General features: G+C 49.5%; 2 protein-coding genes across 2 annotated transcripts in view; one reads left to right on the top strand and one right to left on the bottom strand.

Moving 5' to 3' along the window:
- The window catches only part of LOC114655011 (uncharacterized), an 899,220-nt gene that overhangs the window by 8,785 nt on the left and 865,292 nt on the right, over positions 1 to 25,143 (top strand). Inside the window, exons 15-19 of the mRNA XM_028805907.2 lie at positions 232 to 299; positions 1,269 to 1,367; positions 1,454 to 1,576; positions 3,532 to 3,687; positions 4,311 to 4,465. Of these exons, the coding sequence (XP_028661740.1) occupies positions 232 to 299; positions 1,269 to 1,367; positions 1,454 to 1,576; positions 3,532 to 3,687; positions 4,311 to 4,451 (587 nt within the window). The 3' untranslated portion in view covers positions 4,452 to 4,465. The remainder of the gene's footprint in view (positions 1 to 231; positions 300 to 1,268; positions 1,368 to 1,453; positions 1,577 to 3,531; positions 3,688 to 4,310; positions 4,466 to 25,143) is intronic.
- exosc3 (exosome component 3) lies at positions 6,084 to 23,606 on the bottom strand. The gene is made up of 4 exons (XM_028805908.2): positions 23,352 to 23,606; positions 9,648 to 9,797; positions 6,600 to 6,751; positions 6,084 to 6,312 (listed from the first exon to the last, which is right to left on the bottom strand). Exons 1-4 carry the CDS (start codon positions 23,556 to 23,558, stop codon positions 6,105 to 6,107), a joined length of 717 nt encoding a protein of 238 aa, XP_028661741.1. The 5' UTR covers positions 23,559 to 23,606; the 3' UTR covers positions 6,084 to 6,104.

The following is a 25,143-nucleotide window of genomic DNA, read 5'->3' as shown; positions in this document are numbered from 1 at the left end:
AGTGCCAGTGCCTGATGCAGAGTGAAATGCCCTCCTGGGCCCACCAGGTATTTGGTGCCTTTGACCACGTGTGGCACTGAGGAGGAGCAGAAATGAGCTGGAATTCTGCCTGGCACACACAATGCCAGATGGGGTCAACTGAACAGCAGCCCACCTGTGTGTGTGCGAGGCAGGGAGATGCCACTGATATAGCGCCTTTCCAACTGCTGACACTCCTCTCCTCCCCAGCAGGTCTATGCCAAGGTCTGCCAACGAGAACAAACGTGAAGGAAGAAGGCAAAGCAAAGAACCCTATGGAGGTAAGCGGACAGGGTGCCAGTATAGGCATACTGGCTAGACTGTGCCCCTTTTAATTGGCATCTTGGTAAAGTAGGAGGTGCTGAGTGTGCCAGGTGTGAGAACTGTGCCAAGGACTGAAGTGTTTAGGCTGGCTTTCTAAGTGGGCATCAAATGGGTGTTGTGTACAGGTGAGACACAGAGGGGAATGCCAAGAGCAGGGTGCCCAGATATTCATCACCTTACTTGGGTGGGTGGGTGACTGCATGGTCTCACCTTACTGGCACATCTGAAGCAGGTTTCGGATTGGCTGTTTGACTGGAGCGGGGGGGGGGGGGGGGTATTGTAATGACAAGTGTGGCCTGTAGGGGGCACCAGCACTGTTTGAATAGGCCCCGATGTGCCAAGTGGCAGTGCCATGAATGCTATGCCCTCAACTTTGTCTGGGTGGGTGTGCCACATAAGTCGGATATCCATCCATCCGTTTTCCACCACTTGTCGGTGGGGTTGGGGGGCAACAGTCTTAGCCGTCTCACTGTGATCACAGACCGACTAGCCCATATTAGGGTCCCAGGAACCCCAATCCCCCCCCAGTCACCTGCCCCCTCTAAGTCCACAAAACACACGACTGGTGGTCAGTCGTCAAGCCGAGGGTCCGGCTCTGTTTATTAATCTGTGGGTTAGGGAGTGTCACACCTGGCAGATACGCACGCCCTGGCACATGTCCATTCATGGTCCGCTCAGGTGGGGTGCCATCTCCTTTATTAACTGTGAGTGCCAGTGGGACCAAGTAACAGACAGACTTACAGGCTTTGTGGAAAGGACGACTGGTGTAGTTGGCAGGATCTGATATCCAGAGTTATAGAGGAGACCCTCTCACTGAGAACTGGACACGTCCGGCCGCGCTCCCGTCTCACATCCACACCGCAATGCGTAATCTCCCTGGCACCACTGGGGTGCACTCCACGCGTCCCCCTTTTCTTGTTGTTTAGGTCACTGGCGTCTCGACACAAGAGGACAAGCAGCAAGAACAGAAGGTTCTGGAAGACAAATGGCCACTACAGGCAGAAGACTACCTAAAGGTGAACCAGGTAAAATGTGGGCGCTGGGCCCACTGGACATGCCCTCTAGACGGAGGGTCCTGGCCGTCTCCCTGATTGGCGTCCCTTGCCTGCAGGTCACCGCCTTAGTGATCGAGTTGAAGCAGATGCGCCAGGCGTACAAAGCCCTGCTGGCAAAGTCGAACACCGCAGAAGACGTGGCGGCCATCGAGTGGGTGCGGAGATCACAGGTCATCCGGGTAAGATGGGGAAGTGGCGGGGGGTCCGGAGTCCACCCTCTACAGCGGCTTGGTGGTCCACCACGACTGACCCGTGTTCATTTTGATTTGGTTTTAGTCTTCTGAATAAATTACATTTTAGTCATTTAATTAGTTAGTTTTAGTCGAGTAAAAGTAAATCAATCAAAGAGATGGCCGTCTTGTAATGCACAGAACACATGGCACCTCCCAACTGTGCCAAGCACGCGAAATGACAGTCCTGGTTGTCACATCATGGCAGCTCTGCTCTGTCATCACAGGTTGGTGGCCCTCAACAAGCCTTAGTCACATAAACTTAAAGGTACACGTCATGCGTGTGGCACTGCCCTCAAACACCACATGCTTAGCTCGCGTTTGCAGATTGGCACTCAGCAGCGCCATCCTGTTCACGTCGCGTCGTAAATTCATCTTCTGTTCCAGCTCATTTCATCACAGACGGTGACAAGCCAAAGTGACACTTTATTTGATGGTGTCGTCATTGCCCCTGTGCCCGTTACAAGACGGAGGGATGAGCTCATTACAATCGGAGAACGAACGCGAAGCTTCCAAATACAAAACGCCAACTCGCCCGCCATCTCATCTGCTGTAACCCCCCAAGCGCATCGCGACCCTTTTCTGAAGGAACTCATAAAGCGACAAGACTGGCAGCAACAAAGACCTGCGGGTGTCCGTCTGTTGATCACGCGGCACTGCCAGACATGACGTCGGCTGATTTTCTGATTGACGAGTTAATGCCACGCTGCATCGTCACCACGGTGTCGCCTTTTTCGGGTGGAGGTTTTGCTCTCATATTATTGTGCCAGCCAAAGTTATTTGTGTATTTGCGGTGACGTAAGAGCGCAGTTAGTACCGAGCGACCTTACTACCGATGTGACATCCCAAGCAGCAGCGCACCCAAAATAAGCCGATGCCCTTGAGAGCCAAAGGTAACGGTACTGGCATCAGGCACGTCGCCACCTGGCTAACGTTACATAGCTTGGCATGAGCGTGAGGACGGCGCACCTCTTCAGGTTTGTGAGTTCATTCCAGAGGCTGACACCGACTTTTATTATTATCAGAGTTGTAATTAAAGTTTATCTGTCCTGCAGTGGGCTGGCACCCTGCCCAGGGTTTGTTTCCTGCCTTGTGCCCTGTGTTGGCTGGGATTGGCTCCAGCAGACCCACGTGACCTTGTAGTTAGGATATAGCGGGTTGGTTGTTCACCCGTTAATCACATCGGCCGACATAGCGGAGTGGAGTGGGGAGGATCCCAGCTGAGGTGGCGCCCAAACTTAGTATTAGCCAATCACAGGCCTGAATGCAAGTTTTCAAAACTGCCCCCCTACATTCCTGCTCGCTATCTGCTGGCAGACCACCTCACGTGTAATTGAGATGCCCAGAGGGCTTCACGTCACTCGCTGGCCAGTTGTCCATTTGTGACATTTTCGTTTTTAGTTTTCATCAACAATGATTTTAAAAGCATTCATCTTAGTTTTTGTCATTAATGGCACATTTGGCATTTAGGGTGGCACATGGAGGTTAGTGTCCCATCATCGGTGATTGAATGAATGTCACTAACACAAATCACGTGGTAAGACTGAGCCAATCGTGGCCCTGCCACCCTCTTCCGATGTGTCATGAGCTGTGATGATTTCACTGTAACCCGGGCCCATCCTCTTCCTCTTCCTCATCAGTTGCCATGGTGACGGTCAACATCCAGTGAGCTTTACGTGACCAGGGCTGCTTGAGGGTAGAGCTAAGGGGGCACTTACCTTTTCACAGATGCTGGATTGCTTCACTTCAGAAATGGTGTTGTGCGCACTCAGGCCCTCTTTGCCTAAATGACATTTTTTCTGAGGAGTGGTGACACACAAGAGCAGAGGACATCAGGACGGGGGGCATATACTTTTTCACAGCGTGGTCCTTCTCTTCTGTGCTGAGGTCCTGTTGTGTTGCAGGACTGCGTGGACAGCATCAGAACAAACGAGGAGCGGCTGCGCCTCCTGGAGGACGAGAACCAGCGGCTGCGAGGACAGGCCACCCGAGAGCAGCGCGCCCGTCTCAGGCAGGAAGTCACCGCCCTGCAGCTGGCGATTCACCACCCAAACCACTCGGTATGCCCGCCTTTCCAAAGCGAGAGTCCCACATTGACATTCTGAGAGACCTTGTGTGCCCCCTCCAGGTGGTCTTTGCCAGCCCAGCCCCCAAGTGTGTAGCGCCTTTCTTTTCAAAGGTTCTGCTCATTTATATGAACACAGACGTGGCACAGCCGATGGAGATCAGGCCACCACAGGGATGGGGCCCACCTATCATGGTGGCTGTGTTGTCATTTTTCGAGAATGTGACCAGATGGCCTCTTGGTGGGCACTCGGGGTGAGCGGCTGTACTTACTGGCCAGTGAGGGGCGGAGACTCATCACATGGTAACCGTGCAGCGCTGGCAGCACCCACACCTCATGGGCGGTCTTGGCCTAGTGAGGCTCTCCAGACCCCCAGCTTTTTAAGGGTCTCCCATTAGATCTAAGAGCCCAGCGGCGCCACCTTCAGTCTTTCAGCTGCATTACAGATAGGTGACCCTGACTTTTTCAGACTGCTTGACATGCCCGGTCCCCTCCGTGTTAAGATGGTCAATGCCACCCTGGTGAGCACACCTGAGCTGGGTAGTGAGTCTCGTGCCCACTGCTGCCAGTCACACTACAATGTGCGTCTCTTCACTTTTGTCTTTTTCTCTTTCTTAGTTGGCCAACCTTGGTGTCCAGGCCAGGGTGCCGGAGGACAGAAATGAAGATCTGATGGGAGGCAATACAAGCGGGAGGGGCACGGTGACTGGCAGACGGACCCCCTATCTGGACGGGGACCAAACCCCTAAGGCTGAGTGAAGTGATTGGCCATCGTCCTCCCGGCACTTTCCTGTCCAGGCCTGTGAGATGGGCCTGCATGTGAAAGGCGCTATATGCCCATGACCCCTGGGTCTCTGCCCCTAAAGGGACTTCCTTCGAGGACACGCATGACGATTTCACCCACTTTGTGTTGTGTTTTTTTTTTTTTTTTCCTGCTTGTCTTATTAGAGGGTCCAGGCTGGGGGGCCTTCCTCGTGTGATTCTGTGTGTTGTCCTTTGTCATTAAACAGCAGATATGTGACGATTTGGGCTCATTGTGACGTGCGCCTCTCGCTCAAGAAGCTTACAAGGAATCTGGAAGGCGGAGGTCCAATCAAATGAACACACCGCAGGCGTCACATGTCCCAGAATGCACTTCAGTCTTTTGGTCCCCTTCTCTTTAGACACGGGTGTATCAGTTGTGTCACATATTGTGCCACATGATGAAGAGTGTGGGCCGCTGGCCCACCGATCAGCAAGTGCCCTTGGCTGCTGGCGCCGACACTGATGGGCATTTGCTCGCTTCTGGTGTTTCAGCCTGCCTTGTGTGTAATTACTGGGGCCGATTTGGGTTTTAAGAGACCCCTTAGTGAACCAACAGCCCCCTTCCCAAATTTCCAGGGGTGCAACGATGACCACGGTGGTTGGTTACATCTGGAGGACACGTGGGGCTCATCTTTGGAGTTTACATGCCATACCCGTGCAGACTCAAGAGGGCACAAAGTGCCACACGTGGGCCAATGGAACATCAGCCGGAAATACAAGATGGGAGACGCTGTCCTGCAGGAAGGGCTTGGGGGCTTCATGATGACCAAGCAAAGTGCACAAGTGACGCTAATGGCAAACAGAAGCTGTGACACTTAAATGAAGTCACCAGGGAGAACATAGCTGGAGTTCTGGTCGCCACACAGAGCACCTCAAGCAGGGGCATCATGGGACCGAAGGACATGCCACACCTCGACTGACCAACGGGACTACGAGAGAGCAGACAGACCCGTCACACAGTCGAGGAGATCGCTGGAAATGGAGGGGGAGCCAAGAAGATGAGCACCAACTATGGAGTCCTGGAGTGGAGCAGAAGAACCTGGAGGAGCCACCAATGTGCCCGGTGGGCTGAACGGCCTCCTCCTGTCGTCACCGGGTGACTTTCTGTGAAGCAACGGGACACAGCAGCAGCCACCTGACAAGATCAGCAGTCCTTGGCACAGATCGGCCATCTCTCCTATACTTGGGTGTGTGCCCACCTCAGACTGCTAGCCAGGTTAATGACAGACCCCAAAGCCCGTCCTTTAATACGCGTCAACTCGGGTGTGTGACACCAGATGGGACAAAGGAGGGGACTAAGCTGAGCTCTGCATGGATGTCTCTGAGGTCACTTTTTGTGACCCTCCCTCGTTGACCTTGGCAGGAAGGCCACTTGGGGTCAAGAACTAAAAATTGCTTTGGTTTTCAGTCCCACTCTTGAGTGCCAGGCGGCTTCTAAAGCTACCGAGATGGGCCAGCAATGGTCACTCAAACCAAAAACACACAGAGGAGTGCTAAGGATCAGCGGCGAGGTGCCCATAAGAGGGAGCAGGGGGCATGCGTGACGCTTTGGAGGTCAGGGTGGGCTTTTTAGGATCTGTTTTATTATAAAAACAATGTGAAATGCGCTCACAGACAGTTCTGCGAGAGCCTCCTCAGGACGTCCCGTCGCTGTGCCGTGGTCATGTGCTCACAGCTCTCCAGCAGGTTGGCCACAATTAAAGTCTGCTGGGTGCTCCTGGACTTCACCCAAATCCGGCCGTTCATCCCCACCACCATCTCAAATGGAAACATGCTGTCCAGGTCCTGAATGACTTCACTCTGTGGCAGAAGCAGCCTGGGGACAGAGAGACCAGACAGTGAGGTCAAGGAACAAAAATGAGGAGAGACCCTCTAAAAGCCTGGCAACACCCTGAATGGGCATCTCTCCGTGGGCTGTATGCGGTGCTCACGTGTGCCCACTTCCATGCTCCCTTCGCTCCAGGTGTGGACCAAAGAGGTCACAGCCGTTGACATCCACGGAGTGACGAGAGCACTGACAGTGTCACCGGGAGGTCCAGCGTCATCAAAAAGTCCAACTGGACGGCCAACAGAGGAGAAGCAAAAGCGTCGAGTGGCACTTACTTCCTGACGAGCCCCAGGGACACCTTAAAGAGCAGCCCCCCGGCTCCAAACACCCCCATGCCATTGGCGCGGCCACAGCTGTCGATGCACACCAGCTCGGGCTCCATGTCTTTGTTAGCGATGATGAGCTGGGAGTAGACGAGATCTCCAACCTGTCACAAGAAATGATGACACAAACGTCAGCAGGACAAGCAAAGCAAAAGCCACCAAAGGGACAACGTTCAGCACTTTCGACGCACTCGCTGGGCACAAAGCCGGCTGCCACTCTGGTGGCCCTGAACCTTCATGTGGGGCAAACCGAAGAAAAGGCCATGCGGCCCGAAATCGACCTTCACCTCCGTGGTCACCTCAGGCTCGGCTGGCTGTTCAAGTCCGAGTCCCCAGAGGGCTGCACTGAGTGACGACTTGGGTTCTAACAACTTGAACTCGGACTGAACAGGGTGATGGAGGAGCTCTGGTGGGCTGCTGTCGTCAGACACTAAGGTGCCCAGTGGCGACTGACGATGACATCACAGGCGTTCCCGGTCATTTCAGTGCGGACGCCAACACTTTGGTAAGCGATGTGAAAATGGAAGTGCGGATGGAGATCGTCACACCCAGCCTAAGATTGGGGACTCTGTGCCAGCGGGCTGTCGGTTCAGTTCCTGCGCAGGACCTCCTAACACGAGGGATTCAAAAGGCTGGTGGGTGACGACAATAAAGACGGCACTTGGAGGGCGGCCACGACTCCTGCAGCTGCTTCAGTGCTGCCATCCCGGACCTGTGCCCGACTCCTTCAGCCTTTCCCAGAATTCCCAGTTCCTGTTCACGCTTTGTCACTCTGGGGTGTTTAACGTTTAAATGTTTTTAGCACAACACCATAAAATGTGAGGTGTGTGTGTTTCATGCCAGCCATTCTTTCTTTATGTCGGTTGTTGAGATCAGATGGCACCGAGTGTGTGTGTGTGTGTGTGTGCGTCTCCTAACAAACTTGCCCAGACTCGCCCATTCCAAGTCACGCAGAACACTGAAGAGTTTCCGGCCTGACTTCATCTCCATTATTCCCTGGGCTGGCACTTCAACTTCGAGTGTCTGCACCCACTGAACGCCCAAGTGGTGCGCCACAAATACCTGGAAGTCACTCAGCCGCATCTCACGGAACTTCTCGACTATAGAGAGACGAAAACAAAAGAAGGCGTAAGACGGCGCTTTTGTCCTGCAGGTTTACTTTGGCAGCCTGAAAGTAGCAACTCCTCTTTTATTTTAAGCTCCTGGTGACACTTTAGTGGCCCTGTCAAGCACAGTGCGAGGAGGAGGAGGAGGGTGGCTCTATTAAGCAGGTAAGATCAGACTGGCACAAACCGGCTGCCGCTTCATACAGCAGACAGGCCCGGGGTGGCTCCACACACACACGCAGATCTTGACGTTACGGAGACTCCGGACATGAAAACAATGGCCACCGGCACTGGGCTTCCTGTCCTGCTCGACGAGATGTGGCTTATCACCCGCCACCCCTGATGATCCCTCAGTGACTGCCAAGAGGGCCCATTTGTCACTCTGCATCCTTTTTCTGAAGGTTAACCTGTCGATACCCTCAGTGCAGTGACACCCCACGGGAATCACATTGCTTGGCATCAGTCAGTGAACTTGTCCCCAACAGGAATGTCACAAGCCTGCACAATACAAATGACACATCAGAGGCCGAGTGCCAGCACCTCAGACATGAAGCATGGAAGCCCACACATCTCAAATGGATTTTCAGTGTACACAACCTGGTGAAATTGTCACCTGCTACTGCCAACCGCCCTGCGGCCCCATGATGGCACCCTGACTGATATATAGCGCCTTTCACACCAATCTGATAATACGTAGACGTTTGGTTATTTTAAACAAACCTTTCAATTCTCAGTTATGGTACAGATGAGCTGGGCTGCCTCTTTCATTTTCTGACAAAATTCACCTTAAACACGCCATCGGGCGGGGAGACGGGCACATCGGTTTTTTTTTTTCCCCACAGAATAGCAAACCAACCAGTTTGACTGTGCCCCCCTGGGCTACACCAAGTGTGTGGCGCCTCCCTTTACTCTCACGAGAACGCTCTTAGGAGCTCATGAAGACCTCGACTGGCTCAGGGATGAAGAAGTGCGACTGTCATGGCAGCCAAACTTCAGAATACGTTAAAACTCGGAGGTGAAACGGCAAAGACACCAGCAGGCTCAGTATCCGGCCGTTTCTGAAGACGGGGTCACCTGAGTTTATGTCACTGAGTGCCAGGCTGGCCCAGGTGCTTCACTCCTCCTCCTCTTCCTCATTCTGTTCACTGCACTTCATGTTTGCAGGTGCGCTCAGGTTTTACTTTGCAATGACCCACCATGGCTGAGCGAGGGGCCCACCGCTGACTGCCTTGTCAAGGACTGCTGGGTAATTGTTGGCATCCATCTTGAGCGTCCCAAATCATCAGGACCTGTCACTGTGACTCTACGCACCGATTCCACTCAAGTGAGATTCAATTTGGACAGCGAGACGCTCATGAGGTCCTCCAAGCCATCTCGGGTCACATCGTATCTGAACTCTCACAGTCCTCCCACGTGCGGCCCACCTTCACCCAAAGTGCGTAAAGTGCATCGGCGACGGCTTTGATGGACCCTCGTAACTAAGGAGAGACGAGCAGAGCAGGGCCTGCGTCATGATCTCTTCACTCGCGGTGGTCAAATGTGTCACCTTGTCCTGTCACTCAGAGGCCATTGTTCAGGACAGGCGTGTGCAGCACACTCAGGGCCACTAAAGAGCCTGGCCAGCCTCTGATGGACCGTACTGGGATGTGGGCTCTCGCACCAGTGGGCTCTGGGACCGCGCCTGTCCACAAGGCTGCTGAGCCGTCCATTCTAACAAACGGCGCTTGCCATATTTCAGACACACGTCACACTCGGTGGCATGCTGTGTACACGTGTGTGTGTGTGCGCGCGCACGCCTTTAGTCGACTGTTCTCAGGAGAGACACCAGTAAGACCCCGCAGTCCTGAGGGCTACTTTGGGGGGCTCGACATAAAAAGGCCAACAAAGTTGTCACCTGCACGTTGGGTCGGTTCCTTTTCGTCGCTCCTTCAAACGCCAGGTATGAAAGTGTGGCCAGCTCACTTCCGCCAATGTCAACTTTGAAAACATCTCCGGACTTTGCCGTCACGATGCCAATGACGCCCTCTCCTTTGGCAGGAACGTACTGTGGAGGGGAAACAAAAGCAAAAGCAGCGTCAACTTCAGGGCTCTCCTTGTGACTGGCGTTTACTTAAACAAACAAAGACAAGAAACGAGTAGCGCCAACCCGTCTTACGACAAACTGCCACCCAATCGCCGAGGACGAGCACCGGGGGCGCAGGGCGACACCCCACCGCATGTCTGAGGTAGAAAAGAAAAAACAACAAAGAGTCAAGGGTATTGTTGGCACAAACATCAAAGGGTTATTTGTGCACACGGGCACAGCGCCTCAAAGGGCCGCCATTCTCGTGTCCGGCGCTGAACAAACACAAGACGAGACGCGGCTCATTGCAGGCCTCGCATTCGCGTTTCAAACCCATTTTCTTAACCCAACGTCGAGTCCCAGTGATGGCCGAGCAGTCCTGTTTTTGGCATGACGACTCTTGTATGCCAACCCCAAATTCTGAACCGTCTGTGAACGTGAACTCGCCCGACGGATGACATCTGCTCCTCTTTGGCGAACGAAAGGCAAACCTGCAAGATGAAGTCACAGAAAAACCACGAGAAGCAGGCGCCTGGCATATTGTTGTGATGCCCTCTACCATCACCACTGGACAAAATACAGACACAGAGATTGAAATGCTTTTAAAAATGGGGGGTCCCACCACCATCTGCTTCCCAGGAAAATCTTTTGGCAATGAATGCCTTAAATTGAAAGAGCAGCACCTCAAGTTCAGGTCAGAGATGACAAGGGACAAAGGACAATGACACTGACAGAAAGTGCAGATGCCACATGTGGCATAGCGCAGAGCACACTGCCCACCATCAGGCCAAGGGCTTTCTCCACACTCACCTCTCCTTTGAAATGAGAGCTTCATACTGAGTGACGTGGAAGTGGCACAAGTGGCACTCTCGGTGGTCTTTTCAGATTTACAGCAAGCAGCAGGGTCCTCAGCGGTGGGGTGTCCTCTGAGTGACGCACTCCTCGTGTTCTCCAATTTCTATTTTTAAAAAACTGAGGCTCCCTTTAATGGAGCAAATGCTTTGTGTTCCTCTGTCCAGGCTGGCACTGCATGGCACTAACTGGCAAACACTCAAAGCACAAGTGCATCGGTGGGAGGGATTTGAGAAGAAGGGTTAGGGGGTGCCAGCTGCGCCAGTCGAGGAGGTGCCCAGTGGCTGAGCCGTTGGCTGATGTTAAGGGGCAGTGTAGGCTCCCGAGACCCCTGCTGAACCCGAGGCTGGTGATCCCCTCGCATGAACTACAAGAGCATCAGGGCCGGACATATTTGGGTCTTCTACTTTGCACTTTGATCATTAGATTTGTTTTGTCACAGGATAGGGATGGATGGATGGAGTGAAAGGCACTATATCATAGATAGATAGATAGATAGTGAAAGGCACTATATGATAGAGATAGATAGATAGAGAGTGAAAGGCACTATATGATAGATAGATGAAAGGCACTATGATAGATAGATAGATGAAAGGCACTATGATAGATAGATAGATGAAAGGCACTATATGATAGATAGATAGATAGTGAAAGGCACTATATGATAGATAGATAGATAGACAGATAGATAGATAGATAGATAGATAGATAGATAGATAGATAGATGAAAGGCACTATATGATAGATAGATAGACAGAGTGAAAGGCACTATATGATAGATAGATAGATAGATAGATGAAAGGCATTATATAATAGATAGATAGAGTGAAAGGCACTATATGATAGAGATAGAGTGAAAGGCACTATATGATAGATAGATAGATAGATAGATAGATAGATAGATAGATAGATAGATAGATAGATAGATAGATAGATGAAAGGCACTATATGATAGATAGACAGAGTGAAAGGCACTATATGATTGATAGATAGATAGATAGATAGATGAAAGGCACTATATGATAGATAGATAGACAGAGTGAAAGGCACTATATGATAGATAGATAGATAGATAGATGAAAGACACTATATGATAGATAGATAGACAGAGTGAAAGGCACTATATGATAGATAGATAGATAGATAGATAGATGAAAGGCACTATATGATTGATAGATAGATAAAAGGCACTATATGAGATAGATAGATGAAAGGCACTATATGATAGATAGATAGATAGATAGATAGATAGATAGATAGATAGATAGATAGATGAAAGGCAATATATGATAGATAGATAGACAGAGTGAAAGGCACTATATGATTGATAGATAGATGAAAGGCACTATATGATAGATAGATAGATAGATGAAAGGCACTATATGACAGATAGATAGATAGAGTGAAAGGCACTATATGATAGATAGATAGATAGATAGATGAAAGGCACTATATGATAGATAGATAGACAGAGTGAAAGGCACTATATGATAGATAGATAGATAGATGAAAGGCATTATATAATAGATAGATAGAGTGAAAGGCACTATATGATGGAGATAGTGAAAGGCACTATATGATAGAGATAGAGTGAAAGGCACTATATGATAGATAGATAGATAGATAGATGAAAGGCATTATATAATAGATAGATAGAGTGAAAGGCACTATATGATAGATAGATAGATGAAAGGCACTATATGAGATAGATAGATGAAAGGCACTATATGATAGATAGATAGATAGATAGATAGATAGAGTGAAAGGCACTATATGATGGATAGATAGATGAAAGGCACTATATGAGATAGATAGATGAAAGGCACTATATGATAGATAGATGAAAGGCACTATATGATAGAGATAGATAGATAGATAGATAGAGAGTGAAAGGCACTATATGAGATAGATAGATGAAAGGCACTATATGATAGATAGATAGATAGATGAAAGGCACTATATGATAGAGATAGATAGATAGATAGATAGATAGATAGATAGACAGAGAGTGAAAGGCACTATATGATAGATAGATAGATGAAAGGCACTATGATAGATAGATAGATGAAAGGCACTATATGAGATAGATGAAAGGCACTATATGATAGATAGATAGATAGATAGATAGATGAAAGGCACTATATGATAGATAGATAGACAGAGTGAAAGGCACTATATGATTGATAGATAGATGAAAGGCACTATATGACAGATAGATAGATAGATAGATAGATAGATAGATAGATAGATAGATAGATAGAAAGGCACTATATGATAGATAGATAGATAGATGAAAGGCACTATATGATAGATAGATAGATGAAAGGCACTATATGATAGAGATAGATAGATAGAGTGAAAGGCACTATATGACAGATAGAGAGTGAAAGGCACTATATGATAGATAGATGAAAGGCACTATATGATAGATAGATAGATAGATAGATAGATAGATAGATAGATAGATAGATAGATAGATAATTATCTATCTATCTATCTATCTATGTGCAACCAATTACATCAGAAAGGATTTTTTGTTTTTTTAAGACCCCCTCGCTCAGTCCTGGGTGGTCCCAAACTACTAGCAGGCCGTCCTTGGCGCAGGGCTGCTGTGTTGTGATGGCGTCTGAGCTTCCTCCTGTCTGCGTGAGGACACATTCACTTCCACCACACAAGTGACATGAGTGACATCAGATGTCCCCTCTCCCAATGGACGTTTTCCATATTGTTGGCCGCCGTACAGCAGTGGTCACCACTGACTTTCATTATGGATGTTGGTCTCTGTGCAAGCGGCCCACCAAACCCACTCATTATTACAAACGACCAACACTTTCAGGTGGAGGAATGGCAGTGGAAATGGGCATCACCTGGAAACTGAAGGAAGTTACCAAAGTAGAAGGGTGTTGAGCACCACAAGTCTTTAATGGGAGTGCCACCTGCTGGCTGTGGAGGAGCACAGCAAGCTGCAAGTACAGGAAAGCTCTCTCTCTCTCTCTCTCTCTAAAACCCAATGTCTGTCTGTCTGTCTGCCCGCTTTTCATATTTCATGGATAGATTTTTTGTGACAGACGGGTATCAGCAAGAGTGACAGGGAAGGTCTACAGGACGGCAGTGTGACCAGCTGTGCTATATGGGCATGAGACGGTAGCACGGGAGACAAAACTGGAGGTGGCAGAGTTAAAGAGTGGCATTGGGGGTGATGAGGATGGACAGGTTTAGAAATGAGGACATTAGAGGGTCAGCTCAGGTGGGACAGGTTGGTGACAAAGTCAGAGAGGCGAGACGTGCAGAGGAGAGATGCTGGGTATATTGGGTGAAGGATGCTAACGATGGAGCTGCCAGGGAAGAGGAGAAGAGGAAGGTCTAAGAGAAGGTTTATGGATGTGGTGAGAGAGGACATGCAGGCGATGGGGGTGACAGAACAAGATGACGAGGACAGGAAGATATAGAAGATGATCCGCTGTGGCAACCCTAACGGGAGCAGTCAAAAGAAGAAGAAGAAGCTGGCACATTCTGATTGATTTTGCAACTTCTCTCATTGCACTAAGTATCTACACCCCCTGTATAAATCTAACCAATAACAGAAGACCATCCCATCCCATTCCATCCTGTGCTTTGGATTCACATGCAGAACTGTGAGACCCTGAGAGTTTCGAAGTTTATTAAATACTAACTACGCAGGCCTCAGCTCTACCGAGCCCACTGGCTTGACAGCAGGAACTAAAAGCAATCGAGATCGACCCAAGTGGCACGTAACGTGGGCATCAGCATGCCGGTGAATGGGGGCGTGGCTCCTGGCAAGTGGGTGGAGTCCAAAGAGATGCCACTGACAGCTTAAGGGCCTCAGAATGTCTCACAGACTGCCTCACCTGGACAGGTAAGAGGAGGACGGCACCAGCAGTGGGGGTCTGTTGTTGGACCATTTCATCTTCTAAACGCTATTAATGACATTGATCTCAGTGATAATAGTGAGGAGACCTCAGAAAGCCACCTGAAAATTGGGACTGATGTAGAAAAGTGGGAGATGTAGGCAAAAGGAACTGGAATTACAAACACCACACAGGTGGCCGTGTCTTCTAGGAGGTGACACCTTGTGGGTTCTCAGAATGTAAGAGAAACACTTCAAAGGCAGGACTGTAATGAAACCAAAGGGCACTGGGCACTCGTGAGATCGCGTCTGGAGTCGGGTGGGCAGCTCTGGCCACTGCAGAAGAGCCTGACACAGAGCATCGTGATGCGAGAGGTTCGTGGAGTTCAGTCTGAGCAGGTTGGTGGGGGGGGGCAGCACTCGGGTCCTCAACATTCCCAAAGCAGAGAGCCATCTAGTGGCGGACAAGGGGAAATGCATTCAAGTCACAGGTGGACTGAAGGGTCTCCTGTCAGACTTCAGACCTCCTTGTCAATTAAAATGAAGGCCTATTAGCACGAGTGATTCGTGCCCGACTCAGAAAGTGGCAGCCACAAGGGGGGGTGCGAATCCAACAGGCCTGACTTAAGGCATCTGGGCACATGCCAAGGACAGCCTTAAACAAACGGGCACAGGCAGCTGTGCTGGCAAGTTGGGATAACAAACTGAGTTCCCAGAGCAAATTCAGAACATTGGAAGTTGGAGAAGGCGAGATAAGGAGAGGGCCGCTGCTACTTACTGTGCTTCGATCTCGGTGACGTCACCGTCAGGAGGACAGTCACACAGTCCATGGCCTCAAAGGTCATCGATTAAACCTGACTGAACGTCAACGGGGGCCACCATGAGGGATGCCTGGCACAAAACATTCGTTTTAATTTCAAAAAGAGAGTTAATGAAGAAGGTGTAGTTTGTACCAAAGTCGCCAGGGGTTTACAGCCCACCATCCCCTCCTCTACTTCACACGAGTCATCAGCCAGGGGCATAAACTCAAGACGCGGGCCGAGGTGCAGCCAAACTGAAGGGCGGGCAGCCTGCTGGTATTGGAGGAGCCCACCACTCTGTGATTGCAGCACACTGTACCACTGTTCCATCCAATAAGGTCACCGTGTGGAGACGTGTCACAAAAGGCAACTCCAGGGGGCCATCCAGCCACAGCAACCTCTGCTCTCATGCCCCGTTTGCCCTTCTTAAGCCAGCAGACGGGGGCTTCACTACAGTGACTGGCCACTACTCGTCCACACCTGCATGGACAGGAGCATTTTCTGGGGGGTTTCAGAGTGCACTGCACTTTTCTGTGCTAATCCCTCGTGCATCTGCCACTCATGTGACCTGGAGCGTGCTGCACGTTTCTCATGTCTTACGATGCTTGCTTGGTCAGTAAAGAGCCAGTGGAGACAAACAATGACGGTGACAACACCAGAACAACCTGGGCAAGACCAGGCCAGTCGGCCCACCAAAGCTTGCCAGGCCTGTCCACTCCATTCATCTAAAATGACATCAAGTTGAGTTCTGAGAGTCCCTAACGTCCCCCTGCCCACCACACGTCTTGGTCACTTAGTCCACGTCTCTGTGGTGCTCTCTGTGTGAAGACAAACATCCTAACGTGTGTGTGTGACTGTCACCCTCCACAAGTGTCCAGCTGTGTCCCAGTGTCCTTGATGAGCTCATTTTAAAGTCACTGTCTCGCCCCACTGGACTGATGCCCGTCATCATTTTAAACACTACAGAGATGAAGAGGAGACCGGACTGTAAAGGCTCAGCTCTTTGAATCTTCCTTCATCACTCATCCCCTGTAGCCCCCCGTAATCAGCCGAGTTGCTCTTCTCTGGACCTTCTCTACTGCTGCTATGTCTTTATGGAGACCACAACTGCACCCAGGACTCCAGATGTGGCCTCACCAGTGTGTTATAAAGCCTCCTGGGACTTGTACTCCACACATCAAGGCGCTATATAACCTGACACTCGGTGAGCCTTCTTCATGGCTTCTCCACACTGTCTGGCTAATAACTAAGCTTAATCGTCTTCTTCTTAAACTGTAAAGGCTCAGCTCTGTTAATCTTCCTCCATAACTCATCCCCTGGAGTCGGCCTCGTCGCTCTTCTCTGGACCATCTCTTGTGCTGCTGTGTCCTTTTTGTAGCCTGGAGACCCAAACCTGCACCCAGGACTCCAGATGAGGTCCTACCAGTGTGTTCTAAAGCCTCCTGGGACTTGTACTCCACACATCAAGGCGCTACATAACCTGACACTCTGTGAGCCCAGGGGTGTCCAGCTCTGGTCCTGGGGGGCCGCAGTGGCTGCAGGTTTTCATTCTAAGCCTTTTCTTAATTAGCGACCAGATTTTGCTGCTAATGAACTCTTTGCCTACATTTTAATTTATGCACATCTTAAGACTCCGACCCCTTAATTATTTATTTTTTTTCCCTTAGTTAGCAACCAAACAATATGTCTCTATTATATAAAAAAATCCTAAGACGACACTTTTTGGAAAAGATTTATTCAAATCCCGCGAGATGAGACTTTGGACGTGAGATTTGTTCAAGTCCCGCCCTCCGCTCAAACCACGCCCTCTCACCTCTCATTGGTGTGAATGCTTTTGTCCTCACAGTTCCTGCACTCTCAGCTCTTATACATTTTGATATTTTCCTCACTTTAAGTTCCCAATAAAAGAAGACTTACAGTTAGGTCCATCAATATTTGGACAGAGACAATTTTTTTCTAATTTTGGTTCTGTACATCACCACAATGAATTTTAAATGAAACAACTCAGATGCAGTTGAAGTGCAGACTTTCAGCTTTAATTCAGTGGGGTGAACAAAACAATTACATAAAAATGTGAAGCAACTAAAGCATTTTGTGAACACAATCCCTTCTTCATTTCAGGGGCTCAAAAGTAATTGGACAATTGACTCTCTGGCTATTTCATGGGCAGGTGTGGTCAAGTCCGTCATTATGTCCTTATCAATGAAGCAGATAAAAGGCCTGGAGTTGATTTGAGGTGTGATGCTTGCTGTGAACAGACAACATGCAGTCAAAGGAGCTCTCCATGCAGGTGACAGAAGCCATCCTTAAGCTGAGAAAACAGAAAAAACCCATCAGAGAAATTGCTCCAATATTACGAGTGGCAAAATCTACAGTTTGGTCCATCCTGAGAAAGAAAGCACTGGTGAACTCAGCAACGCAAAAAGACCTGGACGTCCACGGAAGACAACAGTGGTGGATGATCACAGAATCATTTCCATGGTGTAGAGAAACCCCTTCACAACAGCCAATCAAGTGAACAACACTCTCCAGGGGGTAGGCGGGCGTATCGATATCCAAGTCTACCATAAAGAGAAGACTGCATGAAAGTAAATCCAGAGGGTGCACTGCAAGGTGCAAGCCACTCATAAGCCTCAAGAATAGAAAGGCTAGATTGGACTTTGCTGCTAAAGAACATCTAAAAAAAGCCAGCACAGTTCTGGACAAACATTCTTTGGACAGATGAAACCAAGATCAACCTCTACCAGAATGATGGCAAGAAAAAAGTATGGAGAAGGCGTAGAACAGCTCATTATCCAAAGCATAGCACATCATCTGTAAAACATGGTGGAGGGAGGCAGTGTGATGGCTGCCAGTGGCACTGGGACACTAGTGTTTATTGATGATGTGACACAGGACAGAAGCAGCCAAATGAATTCTGAGGTGTTCAGAGACATACTGTTTGCTCAAATCCAGCTAAATCCAGCAGTCACATTGATTCATGACACAGATGGACAATGACCCAAAACATACAGCCAAAGCAACCCAGGAGTTTATTAAAGCAAAGAAGTGGACAATTCTTGAATGGCCAAGTCAGTCACCTGATCTTAACCCAACTGAGTAGGCATTTCACTTGTTGAAGACTAAACTTCAGACAGAAAGGCCCACAAACAAACAGCAACTGAAAGTAAAGGCCTGGCAGAACATTAAAAAGGAGGAAACCCAACATCTGGTGATGTCCAGGAGTTCAAGACTTCAGGCTGTCATTGCCAGCAAAGGGTTTTCAACCAAGTATTCGAAATGAACATTTGATTTCCAGTTATTTCAATTGTCCAATTACTTTTGAGCCCCTGAAATGAAGAAGGGATTGTGTTCACAAAATGCTTTAGTTGCCTCACATTTTTATGAAATCGTTTTGTTCACCCCACTGAATTAAAGCTGAAAGTCTGAACTTCAACTGCATCTGAGTTGTTTCATTTAAAATTCATTGTGGTAATGTACAGAACCAAAATGAGGAAAAAGTTGTCTCTGTCCAAATATTTATGGACCTAGCTGTCCAAATCTTAGTGAAGAATTTCATCACGAACAGAAGAAATGAGGACACAGGCAAAGAGAAACGAGGAAGTCAAACGAATGAACGTGAAAATCGGTTAAATGCGTATCAATAGACTCTGCTGAGACAGTCGGTGCTGATGGTGTGGAAGATGAAAACATCGACTTACAACCGTTAACAGTGTCTGGTCGCCCACCGGCCGAATTACTGCTGACAGAAGGATGTACCGTAATGTAATTGTGTAATTGATGTCCGAGTGATGGGCTCTGCAATACAACAAGATGAGTTGGATTGAACAATTCTGATGTGTTAAATGTTAACAGGCAACAAGAAAGGTCATGAAGTCCATCTAACATGAGACGCCACAGGAGATCGCGATATGCCAGTCGTATTAAAATGTTTACAGTTTCCCGTTAGAATCACTTTGGCAAAGTCAATTAACAAATCACAGGGACAGACATTCAAAAAAGTCGTTTTATTTATTAGAGAGAAAGAAACGAAATTCCCTCACCGGCAGTTAGACGTTACGTTGATGCTTATGTAACCATTCCCATGAAAATAACAATCTGTTCAAACTGTACGTCCGCATCACCATACGCCAACGGCAGAACTGCCAAAAGGTTTAGCGCGTAGTGAAGTTAAGACACAAAATGAACACACACACAAACAATAACCTGCGCCCGTCACACCATAACTGAGAATCAAGAAAGGTGACGGCCTCAGTAACGCTGATCTGCTCGGGTCCACAAGATGCTCTTAAAAAACAAAATGTCTGCCCTGGCACAATGAGCGCCACAGAATGAAACAACGGCTTGAATTAGTAACGAGAATGGGCTTCAGATGAAGAACGTGAAGGAAGTGAAGCTGGCTGGAGTTAGTTGTTGGCTCACGCACTTCACATCAAATTTAGGTTTAGGTGCCGCTTAAGGAATCAAAAATCACTTCAGTGGTCACGAATTAAGAAAAAGACTTCGAATGAAAACCTGCAGGGACTGCAGCCCTCCAGGACCCCTGGTGTAGACCTTCAACTTGAGGTGAATGTGAAGCCCACCAGACATTGGCACACATGGAGATCAGCTTCCCCACCAAACTCACTTGGATCTCCTTGCTGGCCGTATGAGCCGTCACCGCAGGTGTCCACCACATCCATTTGTGCCAGTTGTCTAGCGTTACAGTGGGATGTTCTCAAGTGACCGTTGCTGCCCCCTCCTCAGTAACGTAAGGGCCTACAATTCTGTGACGGCGCCTCAAACTGTAACCCGTGTGCTCACTGTGCGGGGGTCTCTGATGAAGTTTCAGCCCAATAGGCAAACTCTGACATAATTACGCAACCATTCAAATGAAAATGAGCGGTCACGTGACGATGGCATCTCAACGAACGGTTTGCTGAATGTTTGCTCACAACTCTCTACGGCTCTCCGCACTGCCATCATTGTGTATGGATGGAAATGAAGGTCCTTGTGCAAAATCAAAGACGTGTTGGAAATGCCGAAGGCCGACGTGCGCTGAATGTCTAGCAGACAGCAAAATGGACGCCCTTACAGCTTGGATGTGTTCAGGCGTCTGAGGACGGCCTGGAGATTTTCTGTTGTACCAAGTCAAGTCGATGAGCCTGCACTGGTACAGTGTGTCGCCACACCCACCACATGACGAAACAGCTCGGGGTCCCAGTTGGCAACCCCCCAGGCAGACACGCGGTCCAGTCCCACTCTCTGGAAATGACCCTCTATCCGCCGCGGCCAGGTGTTACGTGGGCGACCCTTTGGCCTGGTCCAGCAACTCGGGTCCCCAACAATGAGGATCACCCTCGGGTAATCACACCACACGGCTGTAGTGCCGTAACTGATGCTCCCTCACAATGTAGGTCATGTGCCTCATTGGGGACTCCGTGACCAACACAAAGTCACACCAGTGGACCCCAAGGACCCTCTGAAGAGACACATGAAGGAGTCCAGTCATCATCTCAGGTCACTGGATGGCGCCCATGTGTCACAAACAGGGAGCAGCAGGACTCTACAGACTTGGAGCTTCGTCCTTTTACAGATATCAGGACCACCACACACCCCTTTATGATCCCCACATGCTCTCCCAATCCGTCCACTGACTTCATAGGAAGAGTCACACGAATGTCACTGCCGAGGTCAGTAAACCTCTCGATGAGGTCGACACTCAGACAGACGCACTGCTGATGTGCCTACGAGGTCCTTAACACTAAACTCGTACACCCGGCCCACCTTAAATCCACTCGGCGTCTTTGGTCTCGTAAATGTGCTCGATCAGCCCAAGCAGCCTGCTGTCCCACCGCCCTCCCAGCTGAAGCCTCGTTTATCAGGGAGTCCTACAGCTGGAGGTGTAGGGTGACAGGAAATGTTGAACACGTAACGTAACTACGAGACAAACGGTGTTCATGTTTTAGTACCAACGAAGTCCAAATATCACATACGCACTTTCACAAAAGGTACAAATGTCTGTTGTACCCGTCTGTCTAAATTTAGAGTTTGCTTCCGATTTGGGACGTCACCAAATGCTGAAGTGCGTTGAACCCTAACGTTGACGGCTTCGTCGTTTTTGAAGAGTGAAAGCACAGTGCACACCGGACCAAGGCAAGTGGCCGACTGAAAACTTCAAGGCCTATCAAAGGACCCCCAGCCAGCCACCCTAACTTAGTCACACAATGACCTTGAGAGGTGGGGTACCTCATTTTGGCTCACCCCGTATTTCTAACAATTAAAATGAAAGTCAAGCTTGAAACCCTAATCTACTGTCACTGTCACGGCTATCGTGTGCTCGGCGGTCACATCACGTGAGGGGAGGAACAAACCAACTTCAAGGACGGGCACAGTTCTGAAGGAGAGAATGAAGACCAACCGAGACGCGGGCACTGAGGACTTCCTGCCAATGAGGTCTTCGAAGCAGCGGCCTCACTGCGCCTCTCGCCAACTCACACGTTTTTCTTCTTTTTAGCCATTGTGATGTGCCCTTGGGTGTCTTGGTCATGACATGATGACATTTACGTACTTATTGAGCTTCTGTAAAAAGCCAAATACCCGCCAGGATTAATAAAGCGCTCTCTGGATATCAAAGTGCAAGCCATGCCAACCATTAAAGGGCGAGCGTCACTCATCTCGGGGGTCCTGCACATTCGCTCTAATGGAGGTGACGCTGTCTATACAGTGATGGCGCTGGCACTCCACAGTCAAACAAGCAGCAGCAGTGCCAGCTGTAGGGGCACACCACCTCCATTCTACGGGGGCTGAAGAGGGCAGGGCACCCTGCCACAGGCACGAGACCAACGTTTACATTCGTTTATTTACAAAACAAGAAAATGAGTAAAATTGGACTTTTAGTTACTTTTGAAACATCACTGCTGTGCTGTGGAAGCTAAAGTCTCAGCACCCACAAAATTCAATTTATGATTCACAAACGAGACGATGCCCTCTGAGTTATGACACCCGGGTACCGAGAGCAGCCCTGCTAAGGATGGCAAACTGAGCAGAAGGGCAAAGAAACAAACGCATTGGGTCAGCGCTGACAAACACCACAGAGCTACACTGGCATCAGCAAGACATTTCCATGTATGTGCTTGGCAGATCTTTTTATCCAAAGCAACTTACAAAAGTGGTCAACATCAGTGTGTTTGGGGACCAAATGTGATGGGACAACTAAGGTGACAAAACTGATCAGCGCGTCAAGAGCTCAGGACAAAACACAAATTAGTTAGTTACAAGACCCCCGTCATGGGCGTCATCAATTCAGCACACCACAGAGTCTTCAGGGGCTTCTCCAACACTCAGAAGGAGGTGGGCACCTCGGGCCTACGCAGGAAGAGTCTGCACTGAGATTTGATGCCACCCACCATCCATTAGCAGGCTGGAGAGGGTGAGAAGGAGCGGAGGAGCTCACCAGGTGGTACGAGCACCGCAGAAAAACGAATTACGACCTCAGAGTTTGTGTGCCATTGCAAGGAGGCTGGAAGTTCAAAAGCAAAGGGGCTGCCAATGCATCAGCAGTCTGGCATTCACAGGAGCAGCCTGGCACTGTCACGTGGTCAGGAACTTGTGTGGCTCACTTGAGTGGTCCTGCCCGGTAAAACGAGCAATGAAGCGAGCAGAACACGCAGGGACCTCCGAGTGCCAGGACATCCCCACACTGGGCACCAATACATACGGGTGCTGTGGAGAAATATGTACGTATATACTGTACACCCCCCCCCCCCCCGAGACGCACGTACTGTATATACTGTACACCCGCCCGAGACGCACGTGTATTTACTGTACACCCCCCCGACACGCACACAGCTGACTCAACTGAAGCAGCGACACAGATGGGGGTGCAAACCCGAGGACCTGAAGGAAGGCGACAGTAAAGTCCAAACGCCACGGCCTGATCCCAGACACAAAGCGCGATGCCCCCCGTTACCTCGTCGGTCAGCTAGCGGCTTTCTTCGCGCCCATTCCCTCTCACGGGGTCCCGCGCCTCCTTACCCTGGTCTGCTGGGAGTCGACCCAGTAAAGGTTGGGCTCCTTGTGGCGCAAGATGCCACTTTTACACACCACCACGTCGTCGACATCACGGCGGAGTCCCGGGCCACAGATGAGTTTGTCGCGTTTGCCCTCCGGTAGCTCAGAGCCACAAGTCAAGACGTCTCCCGGTAAAACGACGCACCCCACGCGCTCCTTGGTGGAACTCATTACTTCCGTCACCGGCAGGAATTTTGGTTCCAGGTGAAAAGGCAAACAGAAGCGGAAGTTGCGTCACTCAACCGTTATGCATAATCAGGGGCGTAACAAACACGAAAGCGACGGGCGGAGCCAACGGGAAAAAAAAAAACCAAAACCAAAAAGAAAGCCGCACACGAATAAGAAGCCAGCCGGGGCTGAGTGCGCAGCGCCACCTTGAGGCCAAACACTGCGCCGTCCTAAGTCCGCTCTCAGTTATCAGGAGCCCAAAGCAGTCGCTCAACCTTCTGTGGCCCTGGGACCGAGCGTTACGTATCTTTGGTCCGTGATGACCTTTTGTTACAAACAGCTTTCAAATCAGCTAGTCAGCTTTTGCCTTTAAATGCACTTATTAATAAAAAAACAGTAAATACACATCCATCCATCCATCCATTTTCCAACCCGCTGAATCCGAACACAGGGTCACGGGGGTCTGCTGGAGCCAATCCCAGCCAACACAGGGCACAAGGCAGGAACCAATCCAGGGCAGGGTGCCAACCCACCGCAGGACACACACAAACACACCCACACACCAAGCACACACTAGGGCCAATTTTTGAATCGCCAATCCACCTAACCTGCATGTCTTTGGACTGTGGGAGGAAACCGGAGCGCCCGGAGGAAACCCACGCAGACACGGGGAGAACATGCAAACTCCACGCAGGGAGGACCCGGGAAGCGAACCCAGGTCCCCAGGTCTCCTAACTGCGAGGCAGCAGCGCTACCCACTGTGCCACCGTGCCGCCCATAAATACACATTCACCATTCAAATACAGTGTACATAATTGGTAATAAAAGAGGGTGCAGAGCAGGAACACACCCTGGACATGGTGGCAGTCCACCAAACAGGCACTAGGGACATCTTAGGGTCTTTGGACAGTGGGAGGAAACACATGTAGACTCGGGGAGAACATGAAAAATCTACTCAGGGAGGACCGGCGATGCCAACTTGTACTGTATGAAGCCAAACCACACTGCCAACGGCTTTAACTTGGCACCATTCAAGTGCAAGCACTCTGTTACAAAATAACCAAATTCAAAAATATAACTATAAAAAGAAAATGAATAATAATCACAAAAAAATCTCAATCAATAGATAAGTTTCTGAAATAAACTCCCCATCTAGCTATTAAAATCAGTTAAAACCCAGTAACTCGATCCCAATAACTACGAGGATGGTGACACTCAACTTAAGGGTTGGCGGGACTGTCAGTCTCCGAATACACAGAAGGACAAGCATCCCCTCAGGTCACGACTCCAACTCTTTGTCACAATCGGTGTCAGTTGTGCTTCGTCCTCGCAGTGTGCGTCCCAGTGAGCCTCGCCGTGCACCGCACACTCGGTGGGCTCTTCACGTTGGTCTTTGTCTTCTCTTTTGTGTGTCGTATTCACCCCACTTCTTGACACCCATTACAAGCCCAAATGAACTGGAAGGGGGTTAAGGGGGTCTCTCCTTCCTATTTATTTATTTTTTAACCCTTTCCTTGTCTTGCTAGGACATCAAGGCTTTACTGTCAAAGAGCAGGGCCTCTTAAAGCCCATTGAGACATGAATTGTG

The sequence above is a fragment of the Erpetoichthys calabaricus genome, chromosome 7 (genome assembly GCF_900747795.2).
Source record: "Erpetoichthys calabaricus chromosome 7, fErpCal1.3, whole genome shotgun sequence".
NCBI lineage: Eukaryota > Metazoa > Chordata > Cladistia > Polypteriformes > Polypteridae > Erpetoichthys > Erpetoichthys calabaricus.
The sequence above is the reverse complement of the archived record's forward strand: the minus strand, read 5'-3'. Positions and strand labels throughout refer to the sequence as shown.